The sequence below is a fragment of the Mobula birostris genome, chromosome 11 (genome assembly GCF_030028105.1).
Source record: "Mobula birostris isolate sMobBir1 chromosome 11, sMobBir1.hap1, whole genome shotgun sequence".
Taxonomy (NCBI): Eukaryota; Metazoa; Chordata; class Chondrichthyes; order Myliobatiformes; family Myliobatidae; genus Mobula; species Mobula birostris.
Genome location: NC_092380.1, coordinates 116,588,618 through 116,602,595, shown reverse-complemented (window position 1 = coordinate 116,602,595; position 13,978 = coordinate 116,588,618). Strand labels below are relative to the sequence as shown.

The 13,978-nt window shown below is 47.3% G+C and overlaps 1 protein-coding gene across 1 annotated transcript; it reads left to right on the top strand.

The window, feature by feature from the left end:
• The first annotated feature begins 12,798 nt into the window (after window positions 1-12,798).
• cox8b (cytochrome c oxidase subunit 8B) lies at window positions 12,799-13,978 on the top strand. Its single transcript, XM_072272941.1, has 2 exons — window positions 12,799-13,069; window positions 13,803-13,978. Exons 1-2 carry the CDS (start codon window positions 12,950-12,952, stop codon window positions 13,908-13,910), a joined length of 228 nt encoding a protein of 75 aa, XP_072129042.1. The 5' UTR covers window positions 12,799-12,949; the 3' UTR covers window positions 13,911-13,978.

Sequence of the window (13,978 nt, the reverse complement as noted above, 5' to 3'; positions counted from 1 at the left end):
AGAATCCCCTACGTATACTGGACTGAAAGTGTTATATTTGAATCCACGCAACACAAGGAATAAAATGGATTGATCTTGAAATTCAGCTACAGATTGGTAAATATGATGTTGTGGCCATCTCTGAAACGTGGCCATTTGGGAGCTGAACGTCCAAGTGTATCAGAAAGATAGGTTAGTAGGCAGAGGGGGTGGTGTGGCTCTGTGTATAAAAAATAATATCCAAACAATAGAAAGAGATGACATAGGATCGGAAGGTGTAGAGTCTCTATGAGTTGAGTTAAGAAATTGGCAAGGGTAAAAGGACTCTAATGGCAGTTGTATACAGGCCTCCAAACAGCAGCCGGGATGTGGATTACAAATTACAGCAGGAGATAGAAAAGGCGTGTCAGGAGGACAATGTCACGATAATTGTTGGGGATTTTAACATGAAAGTGGGATGGGAAAACTAGGTCAGTACTAGACCTCAAGAGAGAGAATTTTTAGAATGTCTAAGGGATGGTTTTTTAGAACAGCTTGTAGTTGAGCCCACTAGGGGAACGGCTGTGCTGGATTGGGTGTTGTGCAGTGATCTGGAGGTGATAAGAGAACTTAAGGTTAAGGAACCCTTCGGGAACAGTGATCACAATATGATCAAGTTCACATTGAAATTTGAGAGGGAAAAAATAAAATCCAACGTGTCGCTATTTCAGTGGAATAAAGGAAATTACGATGGCATGAGAGGGAACTGGCCAAGATTGACTGGAAGGGGACACTAGTGGGAAGGACAGCAGGGCAGCAATGGCTGGAGTTTCTGCGAGAAATGAGGGAGGTGCAAGCAAGTGAAGTCAGAGCCACAGTAAAAGCAAAAGAGAGGGTATACAAGGAAGCCAGAGCTACTGGGAAGAGAGAGGATTGGGAAGCTTTTAAAAACTTGCAGAAGGAAACTAAGAAGATCATTTGGTAGGAAAAGATGAATTATGAGAGGAAGCTGGCAACTAATATCAAAGAAGATATCGGGGTAAGTTTTTTTACTCAGAGAGCGGCGAGTGTGTGGAATGGGCTGCCGGCACAGTGGTGCAGGCGGATACGATAGGGTCTTTTAAGAGACTCCTGGTCAGGTATATGGAGCTCAAAAAAATAGAGGGCTATGGGTAACCCAAGGTATTTTCTCAGGTGAGAACGTGTTCAGCACGGCTTTGTGGGCCAAAGGGCCTGTGTTGTGCTGTAGGTGTTTTTTTATGTTCTATGTTTCTAAGATACTAGAAGCTTTTTTTTTAAGTATATAAAGGGTGGTAAAAGAGAGTTGAGGGTAGATATAGGACAAATACAAAATGACGCTGGAGATATTGTAATGAGAGATACAGAGATGGCAGAGGAACTGAATGCGTATTTTGCATCAGTCTTCACAGTGGAGTATACCGGACATTCAAGAGTGTCAGGGAAGTGAAGTTTGTGCAGTGAAAATTATGACTGAGAAGGTGCTCAGGAAGCTTAATGGTCTGAGGGTGGATAAATCTATTGGACCTGATGGAATGCACCCTCGGGTTCTGAAGGAAGTGGCTGGAGAGATTTCAAAGGCATTAACGATGACCCTGCAGAGATGCCTGTATGGCAATCGCCCTCCCAGATGGCATGCCCTGGTGACACTTTTTCTCCACGTTGCCTGCAGGAGGCCATCAGCTCTGCAGGAACTGCCTTGGCTTTGAGCTGTTGAGGTTATGGGGTCTAGTCTCATGCACGCAGTGGGGGATGGTGCTCTAGCTGCGAGGGAAACTCGCGGATCTGGCGGCACCCCCCACCTGATGAACTGGAAGTGCTGGTCGGACCTAGGCCTGCAGATACCTCGGGGGAGAGGGTCCAGCATAATGTGAGCCATCTGGCAGCGCCCACCATGCCCTTCTGTGAAGCTCCAAAATGTTTTTTATATGGGCTGCTCTTGCACACGCTTCTCTTCCTTACCTTCTTCTGCCAACCAGTCTCGCCTTGGCGGTTTGTTTCACCACCTGGCAGTGGAGGAGGTCCCCACTGGAAGTCTCTCTATGCAGGGGTGCTTCCCCTGTACACTGGGGACCTGGGGTGGAAGGTGTTACATCGGGCAGTACCGTACAACAGGTTTTTGAGCAGGTTCACTGACACCCCGTCCACCTGTCCATCCTGTGCCCGAGGGGAGTCAGTCTACCACACTTATACGGAGTGTGAGAGGTTGCAGCCCCTGTCTGAGTGTCTGAAGGGGCTTCTGCTCAGGTTCTGGTTACACTTCAGCCCCGCACTCCTCACATACAGGCACCCAGTCAGAAGGGAGTGGGTCATGAGGAGGAACTACTGGGCATCAAAGGATATGGTGAGAAGGCAGGTGTATGGGCTTGAGTAGGATCCGAGATCAGCCATGATGGAATGGCAGAGCAGACTCGATGGGCTGAATGGCCTAATTCTGTTCCTATGTCTTATGCCCTGACCAATTAGGAAACTATCAACTTCCGCCTTAAATATACCCATGGACTTGGCCTCCACCACTGTCTGTAGCAGATCATTCCACAGTTTCATTACAAGCTGGCTAAAAAAATTCCTCCTTACCCCTGCTCTAAAACATCACCTCTTAACTCTGAGGCTGTGCCCTCTAGTTCTGGATATCCCCATCATAGGAAACATCCTCTCTAATCCTATCAATATTTGGCAGGTTTCAATAAGATTCCCACACATTCTTCCAGTTCCAGTGACTACAGGTCCAAAGCTACCAATATCTCCTCATATATTAACTCCTTCATTCCTGGAATCATCCTCGTGAACCTCCTCTGGACTCTCTCCAATGACAACACATCCTTTCTGAGATATGGGGCCCAAAACTGTTGACAATACTCCAAGTGCAGCCTCATATCTTATAAAGGCTCAGCATTATCTCCTTGCTTTTATATTCTATTCCCTTGAAATAAATGTCAACATTGCATTTATTTTCTTTACCACAGACTCAACCTGTAAATTAACCTTCTGGGAATCTTGCACAAGGACTCCTAAGTCCATCTGCACCTCTGATGTTTGAACATTTTCCCTATTTAGATAACATTCTGCACTACTAGAACATAGAACAGTACAGTCCCTTTGGCCCACAATGTTGTGCCGACCCGCAAACCCTGCCTCCCATATACGCGCCCCCCCCTTAAATTCCTCCATATACCTGTCTAGTAGTGTCTTAAATTTCACTAGTGTATCTGCCTCCACCACTGACTCAGGCAGTACATTCCACGCACCAACCACTCTCAGTAAAAAACCTTCCTCTAATATCCCCCTTGAACTTCCCACCCCTTACCTTAAAGCCATGTCCTCTTGTATTGAGCAGTGGTGCCCTGGGGAAGAGGCACTGGCTATCCACTCTATCTATTCCTCTTATTATCTTGTACACCTCTATCATGTCTCCTCTCATCCTCCTTCTCTCCAAAGAGTAAAGCCCTAGCTCCCTTAATCTCTGATCATAATCCATACTCTCTAAACCAGGCAGCATCCTGGTAAATCTCCTCTGTACCCTTTCCAATGCTTCCACATCCTTCCTATAGTGAGGCGACCAGAACTGGACACAGTACTCCAAGTGTGGCCTAACCAGAGTTTTATAGAGCTACATCATTACATCGCGACTCTTAAACTCTATCCCTCAACTTATGAAAGCTAACACCCCATAAGCTTTCTTAACTACCCTATCCACCTGTGAAGTAACTTTCAGAGATCTGTGGACATGTACCCCAAGATCCCTCTGCTCCTCCACACTTCCAAATATCCTGCCATTTACTTTGTACTCTGCCTTGGAGTTTGTCCAAGGCCCAACACTTGTCCAACACTTCTCCGGGTTGAACTCCATCTGCCACTTCTCAGCCCACTTCTGCATCTTATCAATGTCTCTCTGCAATCTTTGACAATCCTCTACACTATCCACAACACCACCAACCTTTGTGTCATCTGCAAACTTGCCAACCCACCCTTCTATCCCCACATCCAGGTCATTAATAAAAATCACGAAAAGTAGAGGTCCCAGAGCCGATCCTTGTGGGACACCACTAGTCACAACCCTCCAATCCAAATGTACTCCCTCCACCATGAACCTCTGCCTTCTGTGGACAAGCCAATTCTGAATCCACCTGGCCAAACTTCCCTGGATCCCATGCCTTCTAACTTTCTGAATAAGCCTACCATGTGGAACCTTGTCAAATGCCTTACTAAAATCCATGTAGATCACATCCACTGCACTACTCTCATCTATATGCCTGGTCACCTCCTCAAAGAACTCTATCAAGCTTGTTAGACACGATCTGCCCTTCACAATGTCATGCTGACTGTTCCTGATCAGACCATGATTCTCTAAATGCCCAGAGATCCTATCTCTAAGAATCTTTTCCAACAGCTTTCCCCCCACAGACATAAGGCTCACTGGTCTATAATTACCCAGACTATTCCTACTACCTTTTTTTGATCAAGGGGACCACATTTGCCTCCCTCCAGTCCTCTGGTACCATTCCCGTGGACAACGAGGACATAAAGATCCTAGCCATTTCTTTTACTAAAATGTATTATCATATATTTCCCAAGACGGTATTCCATCTGCCACTTTATTGTCCATTCTTCCAATTTATCTAAGTCCTGCTGCAATCACATTGCTTCCTCAGCACTACCTACCCCTCCACCTATCTTTGTATCAACCACAAACTTTGCCACAAGCCATCAATTCCATCATCTAAATCACTGGCACACAATGCAAAAAGTAGCAGTCTAAATATTGACACCTGAAGAAATTGGGTTGAGATTGCAAGGGGAGCTGGAAAAGGCATGTAATAAGAGTAATGTCACAATTGTAATGGGAGACTTCCATATGCAGAGGGATTGGGAAAGTCAGGATGGTGACAGATTGTGAGAGAGGGAATTTGTTGAATGCCTATGAGATGGCTTTTTAGAGCAGCCTGTGTCTAAGGCTATCTTAGATTGGGTGTTGTGAAATAACCCAGATCTTACTAGGGAGCTTATTGTAAAGGACCCCTTAGGAGACAGTAATCATAATATGAACACTTTTGTGGGGTCAACGGCCATCTAGCAAACACGTGCCATGAAGCACAGAAAGGGCATCCCTTGCATTGAAGCTTGGTCTGGCCACTCACTGCAACAGAACTCCCCCCAGCTGTCTTGGACCCCACCATGCCACTGTTCCTTACGACTGAAAGGAACCATCATCATCCTATGGGAGGGAGGGAGGGAGGGAGAGAGAGAGCGAGAGAGAGAGAGAGAGAGAGAGAGAATGAATGAGAATGAATGAATGATTGAATTCATACTGCAATTTGAGAGGGAGAAGTAAAACTCACATGTATCAGAATCACTATGGAATAAAGGGAATTACAGAGGCATGAGAGAGGAGTTTGCCCAGATGGATCGGAGGACACTGGCAGGGATGATGGCAGAACAGAGGTGGTTGAATTTTCTGGGAATAGTTCACAAGGTGCAGGATTGATATGTCCCACAAAAGAAGTAGTTCTGAAATGGCAGGAGTAGGCAACCGTAGCTGACAAGGGAAGTTGAGGACGGCATAAAAGCCAAGGAAATAACACATAAGGTAGCAAAAGTAAGTGGGAAGTTGGATGATTAGGAAGCTTTTAAAATCCAACAAAAGGCAATTTAAAAAAAACTATAAGTAGGGAAAAGATAAAATATGAGGGCAAACTAGTCAATAACATAAAGCATGATACCAGAAGTTTTTTTCAGTTATAAAAAGAGTAAAAGGGATGTGAGAGTTCATATTGGACCACCGGAAAATGATGCTGGTGAGGTAGTAATGGGGGACAAAGAAATGGCAGATGAACTTAATGGGTACTTTGCACCTGTCTTCTCTGTGGAAGACACTAATGGTGTGCCAGAGGTCTGTGAGTGTCAGGGAGCAGGAGTGAGTGCCATTGCTATTACGAAGGAAAAAGTGCTCGACAAACAGAAAGTTCTTAAGGTGGATAAGTCACCTGGACCAGATGGACTCCATCCCAGAGTCCTGAGAGAGGTTGCTGAAGAGATAATGGATACATTGGTCATGATCTTTCAAGAATCACTTGACTCTGGCATGATCCCAGAGGACTGAAAGATTGCAAACGTCACTCCACTCTTTAAGAATGGAGGAAGACAAAAGAGAGCACATTATAGACTAGTTAGCTTAACCTCAGTGGTTGAGAAATTGTTGGAGTCTATAATTATGGATGAGGTTTCAGGGTACTTGTGAGTCTACTGATAAAATAAGTCAAAGTTAGCATGGTTTCTGTAAAGGGAAATCTTGCTTGACAAATCTGTTAAGAGTTTTCTAAGGAAGTAACAAACAGGGTGGACAAAGGAGAGGCAGTGAATGTCATTTACTTGGATTTTCAGAAGGCATTTGATAAGGTGCCACACATAAGGCTGATTAACAAGATAAATCCTATTATATAGGGCATATGATAGAGCAAAAATTAGTGGGAGGTTAGAGGAGGTGAAGTTTTTAAAAACCAACAAAACGCAACTAAAAAAAATAAAGATGGAATACAAAGGTAAGCTAGCCAATAATACTAAAGAGGATACAAAAAACTTCCTCAGAGATATATTAGTCCCGCCAGCCCATGGGATTGAGGCACTGTCCCACCCCAAACCCTGGTTTATGTGGATACTGTGTAAGTTGCTACCCTGTGCCAAGAAAAACAGACACCACACTACATATGATTAAAAGAATTATAGTTACAAATCTTAATTAAAGGGTTAATAAAGAAAAGAAAGAAAAAAAACTCAAAGGGCCGGTTATAATTAAACAGTCAAATGTGCACAAGTTGGAGCTCAACTCTTCCCAAAATTCATATTCACCGATCCTCAGTCGACCTCAGCGCCTGGCTCCATCGAATCACATTCCCCCATCGAGTTGTATCCTGTAACCAGTTCTCTCCAGCATCTTCTCTTTTCATCTCCCACCGAACAAAAGGCCCAGCTCACCTTCCAAAGCACCTGTTATCTCTACTATAACCCAAACACTGCTTCTACAGAAAGACCATTGCATTAGCAGTGAAATCTTTCCCAGGGTGTTACACATAGAGCATAAAAGAGAGGCAAGAGTAGATATCAGACCATTGGGAAATTATGCTGGAGAGAGAGTAATGCGGTAACAAGGAAATGGCCAATGAACTGAGTAAGTATTTTGCAGGTCTTTACTGTGGAAGACAGCAGCAGTATTCCAGAAGTTTGAAAGTAGCAAAGGGCAGATGTGTATGAAGTTACCATTACTAGAGAGAAGGTTCTTGAGAGAAACCAAAAGATCTGAAGGTAGATAAGCCACCTGGACCAGATAGTGTAACCTCAGAGTTCTGAAACAGATGGCTGTGGAAAATGTGGAGACATTGGAAATATTCTGTCAAGATTCAGAGACTTGAAAGTTTGCAAATGTCACTCTACTCTTCAAGAAAGGAATTTATAGGCCAATTAATCTGTCCTCAGTAGTTGGGAAGATGTTGGAATCGATTGTTAAGAATGTGGAAAGTTGCCAGTGAGTAAGTGGGCCAGTGAAAGAGTGGAGCGTTGAGGCTTTGACTCGAGAGGCTTCGACGAGAAGAGGCAGAGGACAAGCTTGCTCGCAGTTAGATTTTACAATGTCTCCTGAGACGGTGAGGTGCCTCTCATGTGAGATGTGGCAGTCTTGGGGGAACTCCCCTCTCCCGCAGAGTCACATCCGCCAGAAGTGCATATGGTTGGGCGATCTGGAAGACCGTGTAAGGAATCTGGAGCAGCAGCTAGATGACTTTCGACGCATAAGGGAGACTGAGGCAGTCATAGATGAGAGCTACAGGGAGGTAGTCACACCTAGGCTGTCGGAAGCAGGTCGTTGGGTAACAGTCAGAGGGGGGAAAGCGAAGGTGAGCAGACAGGTTGTGCAGAGCACCCCTGTAGCCATTCCCCTGAATAATATTGTTGGCGGGGATGACCGACCAGGTGTGAGCCACGGTGGCAGGGCCTCCGGCACTGAGTCTGACCCGGTGGTGCAGAAAGGTGGGACGGAGAAGAGGAGAGCTGTTGTCATTGGAGACTCTATAGTCAGGGGAGCAGACAGGAGATTTTGTGGATGTGAGAAGGACACCCGCATGGTTTGTTGCCTCCCGGGTGCCAGGGTCTGGGATGTCTCTGACCGGGTGCATGACATCCTGGTACGAGAGGGAAAGCAACCAGAAGTCGTGATACATGTAGGGACCAATGACATAGGCAGGAAGAGGGATGAGGTCCTGAAGTGTGAGTTTTGGGAACTAGGCAGAAGGCTGAAGAACAGGACCTCAAGGGTGGCGTTCTCAGGATTGCTGCCAGTGCTACGTGACAGAGATGGTGAGAATTGGAGGAGATGGCAGTTGAATGCGTGGCTGAGGAGTTGGTGCAGGGAGCAGGGTTTTAGATTTTTAGATCACTGGGATCTCTTCTGGGGAAGGTGGGACTTGTACAGATTGGATGGGTTGCACCTGAACTCAAGGGGGAGCAATATCCTTGCAGGTAGGTTTGCTAGCGTGGTTCGGGAGGGTTTAAACTAATTTGCAAGGGGGATGGGACCCAGAGTGATAGAGCAGTGAAAGAAGTGCATGGAGTAAAGCCAGATCTAACACACAGAGAGGCTTTGAGGAAAGAGAAGCAGAATAAACGGTGTAAAGACAGTAAGGTAGAAGGGCTGAAATGTGTGTACCTCAATGCAAGAAGCATCAGGAACAAAGGTGATGAACTGAGAGCTTGGATACATACATGGAATTATGATGTAGTGGCCATTACAGAGACTTGGTTGGCACCAGGGCAGGAATGGATTCTCAATATTCCTGGATTTCAGTGCTTTAAAAGGGATAGAGAGGGTGGAAAAGGGGGAGGAGGGGTGGCATTACTGGTCAGCGATACTATTACAGCTACAGAAAGGGTAGGTAATGTAGCAGGATCCTCTTTTGACTCAGTATGGGTGGAAGTCAGGAGCAGGAAGGGAGCAGTTACTCTACTGGGGGTATTCTATAGGCCCCCTGGTGGCAGCAGAGATACAGAGGAGTAGATTGGGAGGCAGATCTTGGAAAGGTGCAAAAATAACAGGGTTGTTATCATGGGTGACTTTAACTTCCCTAATATTGATTGGCACCTGATTAGTTTTAGGGTTTAGATGGGGCAGAGTTTGTTAAGTGTGTCCAGGATGGATTCCTGTCACAGTATGTGGACAGGCCGACCAGGGGGAATGCCATACTAGATCTAGTACTAGGTAATGAACCGGGTCAGGTCACAGATATCTCAGTGGGTGAGCATCTGGGGGACAGTGACCACTGCTCCCTGGCCTTTAGCATTATCATGGAAAAGGATAGAATCAGAGAGGACAGGAAAACTTTTAATTGGGGAATGGCAAATTATGAGGCTGTAAGGCTAGAAGTTACGGGTGTGAATTGGGATGATGTTTTTGCAGGGAAATGTACTATGGACATGTGATCAATGTTTAGGGATCTCTTGCAGGATGTTAGGGATAAATTTGTCCCGGTGAGGAAGATAAAGAATGGTAGGGTGAAGGAACCATGGGTGACACGTGAGGTGGAAAATCTAGTCAGGTGGTAGAAGGCAGCATACATGACGTTTAGGAAGCAAGGATCAGATGGGTCTATTGAGGAATATAGGGAAGCAAGAGAGGAGCTTAAGAAGGGGCTGAGAAGAGCAAGAAGGGGGCATGAGAAGGCCTTGACGAGTAGGGTAAAGGAAAACCCCAAGGCATTCTTCAATTATGTGAAGAAAGAAAGGATGACAGGAGTGAAGGTAGGACCGATTAGAGATAAAGGTGGGAAGATGTGCATGGAGGCTGTGGAAGTGAGTAAGGTTCTCAATGAATACTTCCCTTCGGTATTCATCAATGAGAGGGAACTTGATGATGGTGAGGACAATATGAGTGAGGTTGATATTCTGGAGCATGTTGATATTAAGGGACAGGAGTTGTTGGAGTTGCTAAAGTACATTAGGATGGATAAGTCCCCGGGGCCTGACGGAATATACCCCAGGCTGCTCCACGAGGCGAGGGAAGAGATTGCTGAGCCTCTGGCTAGGATCTTTATGTCCTCGTTGTCCACGGGAATGGTACCAGAGGATTGGAGGGAGGCGAATGTTGTCCCCTTGTTCAAAAAAGGTAGTAGGGATAATCCGGGTAATTATAGACCAGTGAGCCTTACGTCTGTGGTGGGGAAGCTGTTGGAAAAGATTCTTAGAGATAGGATCTCTGGGCATTTAGAGAATCATGGTCTGATCAGGGACAGTCAGCATGGCTTTGTGAAGGGCAGATCGTGTCTAACAAGCCTGATTGAGTTCTTTGAGGAGGTGACCAGGCACATAGATGAGGGTAGTGCAGTGGATGTGATCTATATGGATTTTAGTAAGGCATTTGACAAGGTTCCACATGGTAGGCTTATTCAGAAAGTCAGAAGGCATGGGATTAAGGGAAGTTTGGCCAGGTGGATTCAGAATTGGCTTGCCTGCAGAAGGCAGAGGGTGGAGGTGAAGGGAGTACATTCAGATTGGAGGATTGTGACTAGTTGTGTCCCACAAGGATCTGTTCTGGGACCTCCACTTTTCATGATTTTTATTAACGACCTGGATGTGGGGGTAGAAGGGTGGATTGGCAAGTTTGCAGACGACACAAAGGTTGGTGGTGCTGTAGATAGTGTAAAGGATTGTCAAAGGTCGCAGAGAGACATTGATGGGATGCAGAAGTGGGCTGAGAAGTGGCAGATGGAGTTCAAGCCGGAGAAGTGTGAGGTGGTACACTTTGGATGGACAATCCCCAAGGTAGAGTACAAAGTAAATGGCAGGATACTTGGTAGTGTGGAGAAACAGAGGGATCTGGGGGTACATGTCCACAGATCCCTGAAAGTTGCCTCACGGGTGGACAGGGTAGTTAAGAAAGCTTATGGGGTGTTAGCTTTCATAAGTCAAGGGATAGAGTTTAAGAGTCGCAATGTAATGATGCAGCTCTATAAAACTCTGGTTAGGCCACACTTGGAGTACTGTGTCCAGTTCTGGTCACTTCACTACAGGAAGGATGTGGAAGCATTGGAAAGGGTACAGAGTAGATTTACCAGAATACTGCCTGGTTTAGAGAGTATGCATTATGATCAGAGATTAAGGGAGCTAGGGCTTTACTCTTTGGAGAGAAGGAGGATGACAGGAGACATGATAGAGGTGTACAAGATAATAAGACGAATAGATAGAGTGGATAGCCAGCGCCTCTTCTCCAGGGCACCACTGCTCAATACAAGAGGACATGGCTTTAAGGTAAGTGGTGGGAAGTTCAAGGGGGATATTAGAGGAAGGTTTTTTTACTCAGAGAGTGGTTGGTGCGTGGAATACACTGCCTGAGTCAGTGGTGGAGGCAGATACACTAGTGAAGTTTAAGAGACTACTAGACAGGTATATGGAGGAATTTTTAGGTGAGGACTTATATGGGAGGCAGGGTTTGAGGGTCGGCACAACATTGTGGGTCGAAGGGCCTGTACTATTCTATGTTGCATGGTTTTGGGGTACTTGAAGGCACATGAAAAAAATAGGCAGTAGTCAGCATGGTTTCCTCAAGGGAAAATGTTGGCTGACAAATCTTTTACTGGTGAGGCCTCACTTGGAATATTGAGAGTTTTGCACCCCTTATCTAAGAAAGGATGTGCTGAATCTGGAGAGAGTTCAAAAGAGGTTCACGAGAATGATTCCGGGAGTGAAAGGCTCACATGATCATATGAGGAGTGTTGATGGCTCTGGGCCTGTACTCACCGGAATTCAGAAGAATGGAGGTCGGGGTGGGGGGTCTCACTTAAACCTATTGAATGTTGAAAGGCTTCCATAGCGTGGATGTGGAGTGGATGTTTCCCATGGTGGAGGAGTCTAAGGCCAGCAGGCGCAGTCTCGGAATAGAGTGCCATCCATTTAGAACGGAGAGGAGGAGGGATTTCTTCAGACAGAGTGGTGAATCTGTGGAATTCGTTGCCACAGGCGGCTGTGGAGGCCAAGTCATTGGGCAGAGGGTGATAGACTCTTGATTAATCAGGGCCCGGAGGGATAAGGGGAGAAGGCAGCAGACTGGGGCTGAAAGGGAAATGGATTGGCCATGATGACATGGTGAAGCAGACTCGATGGGCCAAATGGTCTAAATTTGCTCCCATATCTTGTGGAATGACGTAATTGTCAACACTTTGAGGAATTTCTAGGGGGCATAGATTTAGGGTGGGAGGGGTAAGTGTTAAAGGGAACCTGAGGGGTGATTTCTCACCCAGAGGGTAATGAGCATATATAGAACCAACTGCCAGAGGTAGCGGTTCAAGCAGATACAGGTACAACCGCATCATTTAAGAAACACTTGGATGGAGCGGCGAAGCCAGAAGGGATTATGCATCAAACGAGGCAAAATGCTCCTGCTGGGTGGAATGGGGTAGTTGGGCGAAGGGCCTTATCGGCGCTTTCAGTGAGTAACGAGTTTGTGACAAGGAGAAAATCCAGAGCCTATGTGTCAGTAGCGGAGGTTAGCCGCCAATTTGGAATTGGGAAGACGTTTGTCGAGGTAAAGCAACACAGATTAGCCGTAACCTCCCGAAAAGTGTCGAGATGATGAATGGCTGTAGTTGTGTTCAGCCTGGCGACAAGTGGCTGTTTGAAAGTTGGCGGAACTCTGTTAACAAGTGCGAGACTGTAAATCGATCCACCACCAACTGTTGCGACACGGGTTGGTGTTAACAGGTGCCCTCTCCAAATTTATTTCAAAGCAAGCAACACGTCCCTCAAAGTCAGTGCGTCACCAGTTAGCGGAGTTAATACCCTACTAGGTAATAGATCACTAGTGGCTGCTGGGGCCGAGAAGAGGCCAACCTCACTGATAGTGAAGTGTTGCGTTAACCCAGTGTCCTTGCCGTTGACTTTGGCGTGACGGGAATCCCACCCGCACTAGTTCAGCAGCTAGCCGTGCTCGAACGCGATGCAGAGTGTGAAGCGCCCCGCTGCCCGGGCCCTACGCCTCCTGCTCCCGCCGCTTCAGCGACTCGTCCCCGCCGCCAGGATCGTGTCCAAACCGGGCAGGGAGAAACTGACCGCGACGGTAGGAGGCTGCATCATCGCGGGGAGGGGTGTGGGGATGGAGAGAGGGTGGGGGGCTCCAGTGTTCACACCCAGCAATACTCCTTCCACTTGTTGTCCGCGCGAGGGGCTCATCCCCCTCTCCCCAGATATTGTCCATGCGGCGGACGCAATCTCAGTCCAGCTCTTATTCTTGCGGGGGTCCCACCCTCAAGTCCGACTTTTGTCCGTGTGAGGTACGCACCCTCAGCCCAGCTGTTGTCCGCGTGTGGGATACACCCTCAATCCGGCTGTTGTCCGGTGTGTGGGACGCACCCTCAGTCCGGCTGCTGTCCGGTGTCAGGTACGCACCCTCAGTCCGGCTGTTGTCCGTATATGGGACGCACCCTCATTCCGGCTGTTGTCCGTGTGAGGGACGCGCCCTCAGTCTGGCTGTTGTCCGTGTGAGGGACGCACCCTCAGTCCGGCTGTTGTCCGTTTATGGGACGCACCCTCATTCCGGCTGTTGTCCGTGTGAGGGACGCGCCCTCAGTCCGGCTGTTGTCCGTGTGAGGGACGCGCCCTCAGTCCGGCTGTTGTCCGTGTGAGGGACGCACCCTTAGTCCGGTTGCTGTCCGGTGTGTGGGACGCACCCTCAGTCCAGTGTGAGGGGCGCAGCTTCCAGTTGTTCCGTTCATAAACAGGCCCTCACAGATGTGATACAGAGCGGTGGCACCCTCGCTTCAGCCCCTCACCAGCTGTTGTTTGCCCTACAGGATCAGATCGTGGCATTTGTGGTGATAACCGCCACTCTGCTGCTGCCCAGCAGCTGGGTCATCAGTCACCTGGAACCACACCGGCGTCGAATGAGGAAGGGCCAGTGACGAGGCCGCAGCCAGAGACCATCGGGAGTCGAAGCTGGAGCCGCTTTAATAAACCCTTCTAACCGTAA

Excerpts from the sequence above, each read along its gene's own strand:
- cox8b (XM_072272941.1), top strand. The coding sequence starts at position 12,950 with ATGCAGAGTGTGAAGCGCCCCGCTGCCCGGGCCCTACGCCTCCTGCTC. Across the intron at positions 13,070-13,802 it reads GGGAGAAACTGACCGCGACG|GATCAGATCGTGGCATTTGT; the intron begins GTAGGAGGCTGC and ends TTTGCCCTACAG.